At 41.4% G+C, this 16,448-nt stretch overlaps 1 protein-coding gene and 1 long non-coding RNA gene across 2 annotated transcripts in view; one reads left to right on the top strand and one right to left on the bottom strand.

Moving 5' to 3' along the window:
- The window catches only part of LOC143276411 (bifunctional 3'-5' exonuclease/ATP-dependent helicase WRN-like), a 54,747-nt gene extending 44,593 nt beyond the window's left edge, over nt 1–10,154 (top strand). The window contains exons 23-26 of the mRNA XM_076580899.1: nt 2,195–2,287; nt 3,265–3,427; nt 4,131–4,588; nt 8,342–10,154. Of these exons, the coding sequence (XP_076437014.1) occupies nt 2,195–2,287; nt 3,265–3,427; nt 4,131–4,588; nt 8,342–8,707 (1,080 nt within the window). The 3' untranslated portion in view covers nt 8,708–10,154. The remainder of the gene's footprint in view (nt 1–2,194; nt 2,288–3,264; nt 3,428–4,130; nt 4,589–8,341) is intronic.
- Nucleotides 8,975–15,875, bottom strand: LOC143276420 (uncharacterized). Its single transcript, XR_013053576.1, has 2 exons — nt 11,721–15,875; nt 8,975–11,688 (listed from the first exon to the last, which is right to left on the bottom strand). It is a non-coding gene; the product is annotated as an uncharacterized LOC143276420 (long non-coding RNA).
- Between the last annotated feature and the right edge of the window lie 573 nt (nt 15,876–16,448).

The raw sequence follows: 16,448 nt of genomic DNA, 5'->3' as shown, positions 1-16,448 counted from the left end.
GCACTCCATGGCAGTGTTGTACACCGTCTCATGCAGTGCGCCCCATGCTGCCTCCACATTCTGGTTGTCCAGCACGGTGGACTCAAGGCGTTCCTCCAGGGTGTCAGCAAAGCTCTGCTTGATGTTGCCTAGCTCCAGCTTGTTGACATTCAGGCGTTTGGGTGCTTTCATGCCCTTAGGCCGTCTCTTGAGCTGGATGCGGAGGTTGAATTTGGAGACGATAAGGCAGTGGTCTGTCCAGCACTCGGCACCGCACATGGCCCTCGTGACTTGTACGTCCTGCCTGTCCCTCTTCCTGATGATGACAAAGTCGATGAGATGCCAATGCCCAGAGCGAGGATGCATCCATGATGTCCTGTTACGGGTAGGGAGGCAGAAGACGGTGTTTGTGATAAGAAGGTCGTGCTCGGCACATGTCTGGAGAAGTAGTTAACCATTGCTGTTACAGTTACCAACCCCATGCTTCCCAATCACGCCTTCCCAGGAGGTGCTGTCACAGCCAACTCTCGCGTTAAAGTCACCAAGAATGATGAGCTTGTCTGCATTGGGAACAGTGGTGATGACAGCATTCAGGTCCTCATAGAACTTGTCCTTGATCTCATCCGGGTTGGTCATGGTGGGCGCGTAGGCGCTGACAATGGTGGTAAACTTCTTCCCGTTGCATAACGGGAGTTTCATTGTCATCATGCGATCGTTCACTCCTTTCGGGGGGCCAGCCAGCTTGCCAACGAGGGTTGTCTTCACTGCAAAGCCAACTCCAGCCTCATGTCTCTCCTCAGGTCCGCGACCACTCCAAAAGAAGGTGTAGCCTGCTCCTCGCTCACAGAGTTCGCCTTCTTCTGCCAGTCTGGTCTCACTTAAAGGCAGCGATGTCGATGTTGTACCTGGCTAGTTCACTCGCAGTGAGTGCTGTGCGTCTCTGTGGTCTGTCCAAGTCGTCTCTGTCCAGAAGCGTACGCACGTTCCATGTGGCAGTGGTCAGTGGGATGCTCCTTGTTTTCTTCTTTCTTTCCTCTGTTTGTCGACCGCTTGAGTAGGGTCCCCGTCAGCCACAGTATGCTGACTACGGTGGTGTGGAGCAGGCAATGTTTAGGGCACCTTTTCTAGCCCCTTCCTCACGCCATGGAGGTGAGCAGTGCTGTCCCGAAGAGGGCTGCTCAGTCGCTCAGGGGGCTGCCGATCTCCACCGCTGCTCCAGTCGGTGAAAAACGACCCTATGGCCTGAGCCGCCTGTGTGCAGGCCCGCGGCTACGACTGCCAGTGTACCCACACCTGTCGCTTCGTCGCTCACCTGTCGCCACAGGGCTTGGGGAAAATGATGGCATGGGATAAAGGATGACTGATGACTTGCGCGATGACTTTGTTTATAGTGAGGAGGAGTTGCGCGCCGTCGACCTCACTCTCTTGTCCAGTGGCAAGACGAGGTCAAGACGACTGGAGATGGAAACGGATGCAGTGGATGACCAGGATGTCCTATGTGCCTCATCCTGCCCTCAGCACTCCACAGTGCTCTGCTGCAACCGCCTTCCTCTCCGTTGAACCATGAAGGTTTCTTCCGCAGAGTCCGCTGGATCCAGTCTTCATATGTTTGGGTATACAAGCCCTAACTCACCGAGGGTTTGAGACCCGTTGGCTACCCTCACCTAGTTTAGCCAGCCTGTCAAAGTCGTTGCCCGAGGGTTGGACGCTGCTGCATGCTAGCAGCTTCTAGGACCCATAGGTGAGAGCTGGGTGCCGGTGGGGACCAGTAGAGGACGAACCACTCCCTGAAGAGTATGACAAGCCCCCCCTCTAGAGGAACTACCCCTCGTGCACCCCCTAACCCCTAAAGGAAACGTTGACAGTAGATGTAAAGGAAACACTGATGGTAGGTGTAAAGGAAACACTGATGGTAGGTGTAAAGGAAACGTTGACAGTAGATGTAAAGGAAACACTGATGGTAGGTGTAAAGGAAACACTGATGGTAGGTGTAAAGGAAACGTTGACAGTAGATGTAAAGGAAACACTGATGGTAGGTGTAAAGGAAACACTGATGGTAGGTGTAAAGGAGATGTTGACGGTAGATGAAAGCAAAGTTTGACAACAGTTGTCAAAGGAATGTTGATGTTGGAGTAAAGAAAACATGTACAGCAAGTAATAAAGGAAATATTGATCGCAGATACAATAAATATGCTGTCCGCGATGACTGTTGCAGCAGGAGGGAGGCCAGTCTCACCCAGAGCTGTGGCTGCTGACAGACACCCAGCGAATATCATACATCATGTTCACCATGGAACAGAAGTCTTTGGTGAGTTCACTTCGTACCTGTCATCACTGAGCGATTGCTGTATTTTTTATTGCAAAGTGGGGTTAGTAGATGGGGAGGGAACTGTAGCATGGTATCTTCTTTCCTGTATAAATGTAATGAAACCCTGCGGTGTCTTGGAAGCATTGTACTTGTGGAGACCTACTGCTTTTTTCCTTGCTTGCTGTGACGATCTCCAAAGGAAGCCAGTGTGGGGGTTCTTCTTCTTCGTTTGTGGGCTGCAACTCCCGCATTCACTCATATGGGCTTTTACATGTATGACTGTTTTTACCCCGCCAAGTAGGCAGCCATACTCCATTTTCAGGGGTGTGCATGCTGAATATGTTATTGTTTCCATAACCACCAAACACTGACATGGATTACAGGATCTTTAACGTACGTATTTGATCTTCTGTTTGCACATACACATGAAGGGGATTCAGGTACAAGCTGGTCTGCACATATGTTGACCTGGGAGATTGAAAAAATCTCCACCCTTTACCCACTCAATGCTGTTACCAAGATTCGAACCTGGGACCCTCAGATTGCACACCTGTGCACCCCCCGTATTTTTCAGTATTTGTCCCTGGAAAAAAAGAGAGAGAAATACGGAAATCTGATTTCATAAACCAAAACCCAATTTCTCAACAATATAGAATACAAAAAATATTTTTTGTTCCTGACATGAAAATGGTTACAGGATATTGCATTTTTCTTTAATAAGAGAGTGGGAGGGAGGATGGGGAGAGAGCGAGAGCAAGAAGTGGTCAATATTGATGGAATGTGATAAAATACTGAAAGCCAGTGAAAAATACTGAAGACTGTTATGACAATACTGAAAAGTTTAACAGAGGGGTGCACAGGTCTGAGATTGAAAGTCCAATGCTTTAACCACTCTGCTACTGCGCCCGTCTAGTGCAGGTTTGAAGTCTGGAGTCTTGTCCATGTGACCTTGACCAAAGCTTGCTTTTCAATTCAAGGCGGAAGTGGCATCTCAGCGAGGACTGACAACCTCCACCATCGTGACCCACCTGTGTGAAGCTCTGAAGCTTGGGCTGCCAGCAGACATCCGACGTCTTGGGGTCACCCCGGCAACAGAGAGTCTGATCAAGGGAACCATCCAATCACCACACATCAACAATGGTGAGTGCGTCATCACGATTCTTAACGTTGCTTAGGGACATGTTGAACTGTAAGTTTGTAAAACTGAACTGGCACAACCATGGCGGAAACAGAATTTACAAACTTGCAGCATGGTTGACATTTCTTAGGACATACAGAGAAGGGATAGGAAGGAAAATAGACAAGCAGTACCATCTCCCTCAGGAATCTGACTGATCATAGTTACTGTCCAAGAAATCTGAACTTGCAGAAAAAAGTAGACAAGTCTCTTCCAACATGTTGGCATTCAAGGTGAAGGTCATGACAATACTTTACAGTTCTGTTGAATTGTGTTGTTTGCTTTGTCGTAGTTCTTGCATTGCCTCATTCACATTCGCCTCTTTGATGCCCACTTAAAACAAAAAACCAAAATTTCAGGAAGATTGATTATTTTCAGTCTGAACACAGAATCAGTCAGCCGATTGTGCAAGAGCCTGAATATTATTTTTTCACTTCCATCAGATTCCAACTTACAACCAATCTATTCCTTTTCTTTAGCTCATGCTGTGCTGTTTGTGCTAGAAAATCTCTCATTGTTTTGCTTCTTATTTTGCCCACTGGTAAGGTGCACTTGCATAGAAGGGGAAAATAATTAAGACTTTATTGTCTGAAAATTATGGTCCTCTTAAAACCGTCACTTGAGTTTTAAGGACTTGTTTATCCATTACTTCATGGCCTGTTTCAGCGATCTACAGTTTGACGCGAATAAAAGAACAGCTGCCGGGCTACATTGAGTTCAACCAGATCAAGGTGGTGATTGCCAAACTGGTCGCTCTGTATGGCAAGACCACCAGCCCTGAAGGAAACCTTGTCCTTTGTTCTCCCCCCGCAAACAAAACTATACTCAAAGAACTTTTATCTTCTCCCCTTGCTGCAAACAAAGCACCAGCCAAGGAATCCCCTTCTTCTCCCCTTGCAAACAAAGCACCACCCGAAGAACCCATCATCCTCTCTGATGATGATAATGATGTGGTATTACTGGGGGCTGAACCTGCCTCCATCTCTGAAGATGACAGCATGGATTTGGTGGAAGCGTTCAGCATGAGCGCTGATCAACGGAGAGAGCCTGTCTCCACGGACTCTGTGTGTAGTTCCGGCTCCAGTTCAGGGAAGCTGGACAGCAGCAGTCCCTCAAGTTTGCAGGTACACTTCCTTCTGTGTGTGTTTTGAAGGTTATTTCATTGTATTTGTTTTGTATTGTATTTCTCTTTGTATGGTATTACTCTTGTGTCACAACAGATTTCTCTGTGTGAAATTTGGGCTGCCGTCCCCAGGGAGAGTGCTTCACTACATTGAGAGCACCACCCATTTTTTTCATTTTCTGTTTGCAAGTGTATTTGTTTTCCTATCAGAGTAGATTTTTCTGAGGAATTTTGCCAGGGACAACCCCTTTGTTGCTGCACACAAGACCTCAGTTTAACATCTCATCTGATTGACTAGTGTCCTGGTCACCACTCCAGAGTCCAGTGGTGGGGGAGAAAATACTGGTTTGTGTGGGAATCGAACTAGTGCACTCAGATTCTCTCGCTTCCTAGGCAGACGTTTTACCTCAAGGCCACCACTCCACTTCAACAGATTTCTCATCGGTATCCATACAAGCAGATCAGATTTATTGACTGTTTATTACACACACACACACACACACACACACACACACACAGACACACATTAATTCTTTTGATGACAGACAATGGATTTTTTTCTAACTTCACTTTTTTGTTGACAGAGAATGGCATTACTGTCCAGAACTTCATTCGTTTGTTGACAGAGAATGGCATTACTGTTCAGAACTTCATTCTTTTGTTGACAGAGAATGGCATTGCTGTCCAGAACTTCATTCTTTTGTTGACAGAGAATGGCATTACAGTCCAGAACTTCAATCTTTTGTTAACAGAGAATGGCATTACTGTTCAGAGCTTGTCTTTTGTTGACAGAGAGAATGGCATTACTGTTCAGAGCTTGTCTTTTGTTGACAGAGAGAATGGCATTACTGTCCAGAACTTCAATCTTTTGTTAACAGAGAATGGCATTACTGTTCAGAGCTTGTCTTTTGTTGACAGAGAGAATGGCATTACTGTCCAAAACTTCATTCTTTTGTTGACAGAGAGAATGGCATTACTGTCCAAAACTTCATTCTTTTGTTGACAGAGAGAATGGCATTACTGTCCAGAACTTCAATCTTTTGTTGACAGAGAATGGCAATTACTGTTCAAAACTTCATTCTTTTGTTGAGAAGAGAATGGCATTATTGTTCAAAACTTCTTTTGTTGACAGAGAATGGCATTATTGTTCAGAACTCCATTCTTTTGTTGACAGAGAATGGCATTATTGTTCAGAACTCCATTCTTTTGTTGACAGAGAATGGCATTATTGTCCAGAACTTCATTCTTTTGTTGACTGAGAATGGCATTACTGTCCAGAACTTCAATCTTTTGTTGACTGAGAATGTCATTATTGTTCAGAACTTCATTCTTTTGTTGAGAAGAGAATGGCATTACTGTTCAGAACTTCATTGTTTTGTTGACAGAGAGAATGGCATTATTGTCCAGAACTTCATTCTTTTGTTGAGAATGGCATTACTGTTCAGAACTTCATTCTTTTGTTGAGAAGAGAATGGCATTATTTTCCAGAACTTCATTCTTTTGTTGACAGAGAATGGCATTATTGTCCAGAACTTCATTCTTTTGTTGACAGAGAGAATGGCATTTTTGTCCAGAACTTCATTCTTTTGTTGACAAGAGAATGGCAATACTGTTCAGAACTTCATTCTTTTGTTGAGAAGAGAATGGCAATACTGTCCAGAAATTCATTCTTTTGTTGACAAGAGAATGGCATTACTGTTCAGAACTCCATTCTTTTGTTGAGAAGAGAATGGCATTACTATTCAGAACTTCACTCTTTTGTTGAGAAGAGAATGGCATTATTGTCCAGAACTTCATTCTTTTGTTGAGAAGAGAATGGCATTTCTATTCAGAACTTCACTCTTTTGTTGAGAAGAGAATGGCATTATTGTCCAGAACTTCATTCTTTTGTTGACGGAGAGAATGGCATTATTGTCCAGAACTTCACTTTTTGTTGACACAGAATGGCATTACTGTTCAGAACTTCATTCTTTTGTTGACAGAGAATGGCATTACTGTTCAGAACTTCATTCTTTTGTTGACAGAGAATGGCATTACTGTTCAGAACTTCACTCTTTTGTTGACAGAGAATGGCATTACTGTTCAGAACTTCATTCTTTTGTTGACAGAGAATGGCATTACTGTTCAGAACTTCATTCTTTTGTTGACAGAGAATGGCATTACTGTTCAGAACTTCATTCTTTTGTTGACAGAGAATGGCATTACTGTTCAGAACTTCATTCTTTTGTTGACAGAGAATGGCATTACTGTTCAGAACTTCACTCTTTTGTTGACAGAGAATGGCATTACTGTTCAGAACTTCATTCTTTTGTTGACAGAGAATGGCATTACTGTTCAGAACTTCATTCTTTTGTTGACAGAGAATGGCATTACTGTTCAGAACTTCATTCTTTTTTTGACACAGAATGGCATTACTGTCCAGAACTTCATTCTTTTGTTGACAGAGAGAATGGCATTGCTGTTCAGAACTTCATTCTTTTGTTGACAGAGAATGGCATTACTGTTCAGAACTTCACTCTTTTGTTGACAGAGAATGGCATTACTGTTCAGAACTTCACTCTTTTGTTGACAGAGAATGGCATTACTGTTCAGAACTTCATTCTTTTGTTGACACAGAATGGCATTACTGTTCAGAACTTCATTCTTTTGTTGACACAGAATGGCATTACTGTTCAGAACTTCATTCTTTTGTTGACAGAGAATGGCATTACTGTTCAGAACTTCACTCTTTTGTTGACAGAGAATGGCATTACTGTCCAGAACTTCACTCTTTTGTTGACAGAGAATGGCATTACTGTCCAGAACTTCATTCTTTTGTTGACAGAGAATGGCATTACTGTTCAGAACTTCATTCTTTTGTTGACACAGAATGGCATTACTGTTCAGAACTTCACTCTTTTGTTGACAGAGAGAATGGCATTGCTGTTCAGAACTTCATTCTTTTGTTGACAGAGAATGGCATTACTGTTCAGAACTTCATTCTTTTGTTGACAGAGAATGGCATTACTGTTCAGAACTTCACTCTTTTGTTGACAGAGAATGGCATTACTGTTCAGAACTTCATTCTTTTGTTGACAGAGAATGGCATTACTGTTCAGAACTTCATTCTTTTGTTGACAGAGAATGGCATTACTGTTCAGAACTTCATTCTTTTTTTGACACAGAATGGCATTACTGTCCAGAACTTCATTCTTTTGTTGACAGAGAGAATGGCATTGCTGTTCAGAACTTCATTCTTTTGTTGACAGAGAATGGCATTACTGTTCAGAACTTCACTCTTTTGTTGACAGAGAATGGCATTACTGTTCAGAACTTCACTCTTTTGTTGACAGAGAATGGCATTACTGTTCAGAACTTCATTCTTTTGTTGACACAGAATGGCATTACTGTTCAGAACTTCATTCTTTTGTTGACACAGAATGGCATTACTGTTCAGAACTTCATTCTTTTGTTGACAGAGAATGGCATTACTGTTCAGAACTTCACTCTTTTGTTGACAGAGAATGGCATTACTGTTCAGAACTTCATTCTTTTGTTGACAAGAGAATGGCATTACTGTCCAGAACTTCACTCTTTTGTTGACAGAGAATGGCATTACTGTTCAGAACTTCATTCTTTTGTTGACAGAGAATGGCATTACTGTTCAGAACTTCACTCTTTTGTTGACAGAGAATGGCATTACTGTTCAGAACTTCATTCTTTTGTTGACAAGAGAATGGCATTACTGTCCAGAACTTCACTCTTTTGTTGACAGAGAGCAAGCACAGTTCCAGCTGATCGCCCACATGCCCAAGAAGTTCACCAGTCACCGTTAGGCAGGTCACATTCCTCAATCGAATTCAAACCCGTGATCACTGCTACCAAAAGGGAAGTGCCTGATACTAGTCAATCAACAGCTGCTGCAGAAACCTCCAACCCACCCACCCACAATGCCAGACGGCCACTGCCAAGCTGGATGGCGTCGTCAGCACGAGCCCCCAAACACCAACCCCAACAAAGACGGTCGTCCAGTCCACAAGGGAAACGGAAGATTCCAGAATGGATGACTGCCTCCACTTCAAAACAGCCAGGTGGCGGCAGCACTGCGAAAAAGATCAAGTCGAACAGTTTGTTCAGGTAGTGGGGTCCTCGTGTGCAGCAATGTGGTGTCAGAGTGGTGCTGATGTTGATGTTTTGTTGAATCTTGTCATCATCATCGTCATCATTATTGTCATCATCAGTCCTTCACCTTTGGAGTCGTCAGGGACGGGCGCAATAGCAGAATGGTTAAAGCGTTGGACTTTCAATCTGAGGGTCCCGGGTTCGAATCTCGGTGACGGCACCTGGTGGGTAAAGGGTGGAGATTTTTCCGATCTCCCAGGTCAACCTATGTGCAGAACTGCTAGTGCCTGAACCCCCTTTGTGTGTATACGCAAGCAAAAGATCAAATATGCACGTTAAAGATCCTGTAATCCGTGTCAGCGTTCAGTGGGTTATGGAAACAAGTACATACCCAGCATGCACACCCCCGAAAGCGGAGTATGGCTGCCTACATGGTGGGGTAAAAACAGTCATACACGTAAAAGCCCACTTGTGTACATATGAGTGAACGTGGGAGTTGCAGCCCACGAACAAAGAAGAAGAGGAGTCGTCAGGGGGACATGAGGACTCAGGAGACTGACGACTTCCTCCACACTGTTCTGTTGGCAGGTATCAAGAGAAGAGTGTAGCATGAGCATGGTAGTTTCATTGTTACCACTGTTTCATAGAGCATCGATTCTCACACAGTGATTGCAGCTCAATTGTCAAGTTGCAGCTAACTGCTCATTGTAATGTCCAAGTGAAATCATTCTATATTGGGCGTCCAGACTTTGAAATCTTTTGTTGGGAAATTCTTTGCGTGTGACTTTGGGCACAAACAAAACAAGTCTGGGTCAGAGTTGTGACTGAGTTCTGTGGTAAACTGTGACACTGGCTTTTGGGTTGGTCTTGTTTATCTTTTCTTTTCTGTTTTGTTTGTTGCTGCCCCATCATCTGCACCATTTCTGAATTTGGCATTACTCCCAAGGTAGCTGTTAGATACACATGTATGTTAAAATGTATGTATGCAGTGTGTGTGCATGTGCATGTGTGTGTGTGTGTGTGTGTAGTCACATTTTGGTGTGTGTATGTAACATAGATGTAAGGTTTTATGTTAACAAAGCGTTTTTGTAAAGCACCTAGAGCAGATTCCTGGATAGTGTGCTATATAAGTATCCATTATTATTATTAATAACCCACCAGTCCTTTCCATCAGAATGATAACTCACCAGTCCTTTCCATCAGAATGATAACTCACCAGTCCTTTCAATCAGAATGATAACTCACCAATCCTTTCAATCAGAATGATAACTCACCAATCCTTCCATCAGAATGATAACCCACCAATCAGAATGATAACCAACCAGTCCTTTCCATCAGAATGATAACTCACCAGTCCTTTCCATCTGAATGATAACCCACCGGTCCTTTCCATCAGAATGATAACCCACCAGTACTTTCAATTTCCATCAGAATAACCCACCAATCCTTTCATCAGAATGATAACCCACCAATCCTTTCCATCAGAATGATAACCCACCAATCCTTTCATCAGAATGATAACCCACCAATCCTTTCCATCTGAATGATAACCAGAATGATAACCCATCAATCCTTTCCATCAGAATGATAACCCATCAATCCTTTCCATCAGAATGATAACCCACCAGTCCTTTCCATCAGAATGATAACCCACCAATCCTTTCCATCAGAATGATAACCCACCAGTCCTTTCCATCAGAATGATAACCCACCAGTCCTTTCCATTTCCATCAGAATGATAACTCACCAGTCCTTTCCATCAGAATGATAACCCACCAGTCCTTTCCATCTGAATGATAACCCATAAATCCTTCCCATCTGAATGATAACCAATCAGTCCTTTCCATCAGAATGATAACCCACCAGTCCTTTCCATCAGAATGATAACCCACCAGTCCTTTCCATCTGAATGATAACCCATCAATCCTTTCCATCTGAATGATAACCAATCAGTCCTTTCCATCAGAATGATAACCCACCAGTCCTTTCCATCAGAATCATAACCCATCAGTCCTTTCCATCAGAATGATAACCCACCAGTCCTTTCCATCAATGATAACCCACCAGTCCTTTCCATCAGAATGATAACCCATCAGTCCTTTCCATCAGAATGATAACCAACCAGTCCTTTTCATCAATGATAACCCACCAGTCCTTTCCATCAGAATGATAACTCACCAGTCCTTTCCATCTGAATGATAACCCATAAATCCTTTCCATCAGAATGATAACCAATCAGTCCTTTCCATTTCAATCAGAATGATAACCCACCAGTCCTTTCCATCAGAATGATAACCAACCAGTCCTTTCCATTCACTCTCACTCAAATGTCAAAACACAAACACGCACTACTTAACTTTATTGCCTTTCCTGACTCACTCACACAGATGCCAACACACTTGTGCCTCACTGCACACTGCTTTTTTTTTTTTTTTTTCCACGGGGGAATGGGAAACCCAGAGATCACAATCCCCATTACAGGTATGAAGCAGTGACACAGGCCACCTCTTGACCTTCCATGGTGCACAGTTTTGGACTTTGTCAGACGCCAGTCTTGTGACAGAATTAGTACAATGACCCCCACTTTATTCAAATGAGTTGAAGATCTGCAAGTATCTCGGATACACTTTTCAGTAAAATCTGCATTCTGCTCATCTTGAGTCCACTGTGCACATGCAGGAAATCTGTCGTATTTTATATCAAAGTATTTCTAGCTATGAAGGCACCAAGGCAGAATCACGTCTGCAATGGACTTCTGATCCAGTGATCAGTGTTGAAGGCTTATTTCAACATGGTTTCGTGTCCTCAGGAAAGGCCTTTACTATGATTTTCCTCACTTCGATCAGGTTTAAACGGGTACCTGACCAGATGCGGAAGGTTAAAACAGCAGGAGAAGAGGACTGGACCCCACCATCCCCTGCTTCGCCCTGAACACAGAGTATGTGAATTCACTGCCCTTATGGCCATTGAAGGCTATGGGGTCTTTTACCTTTAACACACCTTCACAAACTGTTCTTTTACCTTTAACACACCTTCACAACTCACAAACTGTTCTTTTACCTTTAACACACCTTCACAAACTGTTCTTTTACCTTTAACACACCTTCACAAACTGTTCTTTTACCTTTAACACACCTTCACAAACTGTTCATAACAATATAAAATATGACAGGTTGCATCCATAATCAACTGCAAAATGTAGTAGAAACTTTCAAATGTAGCCTGACTATAAAACTCAATAGAAAATAAATCGTAGAGGTTATTACAATCTTTAAGCTTGCAAATGTAGCTTGTGTGAAAAAAAAAAAAAAAAATCAGTGAAGTTATTGAACTCGTGAATTTTAGAAGCTTTTTCAAATGTTGCCTGTGTAAAACTTGAAAGAAAATAAATAACTCGGGTTACTGAAATAATCAATAGAAACTTTCAAGTATAACCTGTGTAATAAGTATCAGAAAATAAATTACAGCATTTCCAAAATCATAAAAAGAAACTTTCAAATATAGCCTGTTTAAAAATTGTCAGAAAATAAATTGTTCAGGCAACTATAATCGTAAACAGAAACTTTCAAATGTAGCATGTGTAAAAAATTGTCAGAAAATTTAGTAATGAGCTAATGAAATTCTTAAGTAGAAACTGTCAAACGTAACCTATGTACAGATTAACAGAAAATAAATGTATAACCCTGAGAATAAAATATACACGAATAAAATGATACAAACAAATAACATTTTAATAATACAACACTGAAAATAAAACAGTTTTCAAATAAATATATAAAAAAAAAAGGGGCGGGGGGAGGAATTAACCTTCCTGCACCATGAAATCAAAACATAAAAACATTCACTCACAACGCAAGCAAATATGACAGAATAGATTTACATCTGAAAGTATTAAACTACAAGATGATTTCAATGCTGATTCATATTGTTTATATAAATCATTAATGTGAAATTCTATTGTTATGACCATGTTTATATAAATCATTAATGTTAAATTCTATTGTTATGACCATGTTCATATAAACCATTAATGTGAATTTCTATTGCTATGACCATGTTTGTATAAATCATTAATGTCAAATTCTGTTGTTATGACCATGTTTGTATAAATCATTAATGTGAAATTCTGTTATTATGACCATGTTTATATAAATGATTAATGTGAAATTCTGTTATGACCATGTTTATATAAATCATCAATGTGAAATTCTGTTATTATGACCATGTTTATATAAATCATTAATGTGAAATTCTGTTGTTATGACCATGTTTGTATAAATCATTAATGGGAAATTCTGTTGTTATGGCCATATTTATATAAATCATTAATGTGAAATTCTATTGTTATGACCGTGTGAAATTCTGTTGTCACCATTGTAAATAAATCAATAAACAGTTCCATATCTTGCTACACTTGCCTTGCATGTGACAGTAGTAACAACATGTAACCCTGTTTCTTGTATTCACATGTAACACTTTGTTAGAGAAACCGTCCCTCAGTATTCCTGTTTCTTCAGACTTTGTTTCAGGGAGAAAAAAAACCCACACTTCCTCAAATGTGGTACTCTGCTGCTGTTTGGCGCTGGTCAGTCAGTCATATCTGGTAGAAGTGATGAACAGTTATTATACTTTGTTTTGGATGTCAGTCTGTGAGCTTCACATGCATGTGGCATGCAGCTATCCCCTCTGTTGAAGGGTCAACTCGGAGATGCGCCGGCGCTCCGCCCGCTCAGAATGACGTGCTGTAGTGTAGGATTCGACGGATCGTGGAATTTTTTTCCAACACACAATGGATTAGAAGTCCAGCGCCTACCACTTCTGCCAGAGCACCTCCCTGTGAGTGTCCAAGGGCTTATAATGACATGATGGAAACTCCCACCTCTCATGTACTCCAGGTGTGGCTGGCGGCAGCCTAAAGCAAATGTACAGAGGCACTAGCAGGTCTCAGCCACAGTAAATGTAAGAAGGTTCTAAATGGCGTGAATAATCAGCAGTGCCACTGGAATTTAATGTATAAAAAAAATATATACATATATATATATGTGAAAACACAATTGGAAAAATAAAGAAATACAGGTTTGGAAAAACAAATAATAAACACACAAGTTCAATGTATACATGCATCCTGAATGCCATCTGCCATTTTGTAAAGGAGAATATTCTTACTGGCCCCACAGTGCAAGCAGAACATGCAGTGTACATGTGAGATGATGCACAGAGCATCATTTGCTGCCCCACCATGTGCACTTGCTGCACACAACAGATTTTCAGACACTACAGTCAGGTCAATGGGAAGACACTGTGGCCACCACACAGGCCTGCATTGATACGACAGTAGTGTCATCTCTTCCTGGCATGCTGCCCCACTCCCCACACTCCCAAGCTTTACTCAACAGAATTCAGACACCACTGACAGCCAGGAGAAAGGCCGGCTGAAACCCTGGGACAGATGGGAACTGACATCAGTGACAAGAACATTACCACTGTGAAAAAGGCAGAGACTGACTAAATACTGGAAAACTGACTTACAACTGGGAAATAGACTTAACAGAGATTAACAACTGGGAAATTGACAGCAGCTGATAATGGGGAAACAGACTGATAAATTGGATGACCGGGAAAATGACTGACATCTGGGAAACAGAGATAGAATCTGAAGACAGGGAAAATGACGGACATCTGGGAAACAGACCGAATCTGAAGACAGGGAAAATGACTGACATCTGGGAAACAGACCTAATCTGAAGACAGGGAAAATGACTGACATCTGGGGAACAGAATGATAGAATCTGAAGACAGGGAAAATGACGGACATCTGGGGAACAGAATGATAGAATCTGAAGACAGGGAAAATGACTGACATCTGGGGAACAGAATGATAGAATCTGATGAAACCTCTGATAACTGGGAAGTTCAGTGCAGTTCAGTTTATCAAGGCGGCATCACTGTGTTCGGACAAATCCATCTATGTACACTACAACTACAACTGCTAAGGAGATGCCTGACCAGCTGCTTAACCCAAAGCACTTACTCCTTGAGGAAAAAGGATTTTTTAATGAATAAGAAAAAAAAAAGATAAATAAATAGAAAATAAAACTACAAAACAGAATGATAGTTGAGAAATACTTAATGACTGAGAAAACTCTGGTAACTGAGTGACAAATGGGAAACCAACGGACAGCTTGGAAAACTGGTATAGACCACTGACTGATGGAAGAAGAGTCAAAAGAAATCATGTCATATATTGTTTAATGCCTCATCAACAACACAGAATGTCTTGAGGCTTTCCAAGCAGTTCTGAAAACAATGTCTCATCCACAGTAAAGTACGTCAACATTATTGTAATTATAATTAACACACTGCCAATAACCCACAAAGTCTGATGAAACTGAAAAACACTGATCTGAAAAAAAAAAAAAAAAAAAAGCTGCCTCAAGAGTAAAACATGAAACGACCTTTATCAAGAAGACATTGATGTGTTTGGACATAGGATCACAGAAATCCCTGCTACCAAAAAGAACATATCTTAGACCTGTTAATTAATTGTAAATGACCTGAGATTTCATCCTTTCCATAATCTGGGCATTGGTGACTTTAATTGACCCACTTACAATCTGGCAAAAAAAACGCTCTTTGATTCAGTGCAGTGCAATAGAGTTTGATTCGTCCTACTTTCATTGAAAGTATACAATGGTCACAAATAAACATTTTGGCATTAAAAATAAATAAATATAACAAAAAATGTTTGTTAACAAATTCAGGAAACCTGAGAATGTTGAGCACATGAAATAAACAATGTCAGTCACTAAAAAAAAAATGACACACAAAACACCGGTCACTGGTCTCGGTTTCAATGCGTCGAAGTGAGTGGTCTGGTCCATACACACTACACATCTGAAAGAGAATCCATGCATAAACCCAACATGCTGTTATGTCTGACACACACCACGCATGAGTGACAATGACCTGCTGCCAACAATGCTGCTTTGTATGTGTATCAATAGATTTACATTGCTCCTGCTGTATGTGTATCAATAGATTTACATTGCTCCTGCTGTATGTGTATCAATAGATTTACATTGCTCCTGCTGTATGTGTATCAATAGATTTACATTGCTCCTGCTGTATGTGTATCAATAGATTTACATTGCTCCTGCTGTATGTGTATCAATAGATTTACATTGCTCCTGCTGAATGTGTATCAATAGATTTACACTGCTCCTGCTGTATGTGTATCAATAGATTTACATTGCTCCTTTAGATTTACATTGCTCCTGCTGTATGTGTATCAATAGATTTACATTGCTCCTGCTGAATGTGTATCAATAGATTTACATTGCTCCTGCTGTATGTGTATCAATAGATTTACATTGCTCCTGCTGTATGTGTATCAATAGATTTACATTGCTCCTGCTGTATGTGTATCAATAGATTTACATTGCTCCTGCTGTATGTGTATCAATAAATTTACATTGCTCCTGCTGAATGAATTACCCTTGTGACCTATCAGTTATCTGCATATTTTTTCCTCTTTTTTTAATTTTTTTTTTATCTTGTGTATGCATTAAAACAAGAAAAGAAGAAAAAATCATGCTGGTGAAACCACCTCAAGACACATTTCACAAAACCGAGGACCGACCTCTTTTCTGTGGCCGACCAAACTGAGGCCCCTCCCAGAACAGGGCGTAACATGTCACACCCTCCTCCTCATACTCACACACAAACTTGAGGTACACATTGCGTGCCGCTGCCTCCGCAAG

This window comes from Babylonia areolata, chromosome 2 (genome assembly GCF_041734735.1).
Source record: "Babylonia areolata isolate BAREFJ2019XMU chromosome 2, ASM4173473v1, whole genome shotgun sequence".
Classification (NCBI taxonomy): Eukaryota; Metazoa; Mollusca; class Gastropoda; order Neogastropoda; family Buccinidae; genus Babylonia; species Babylonia areolata.
This window is presented reverse-complemented; position numbering and strand designations above follow the sequence as displayed.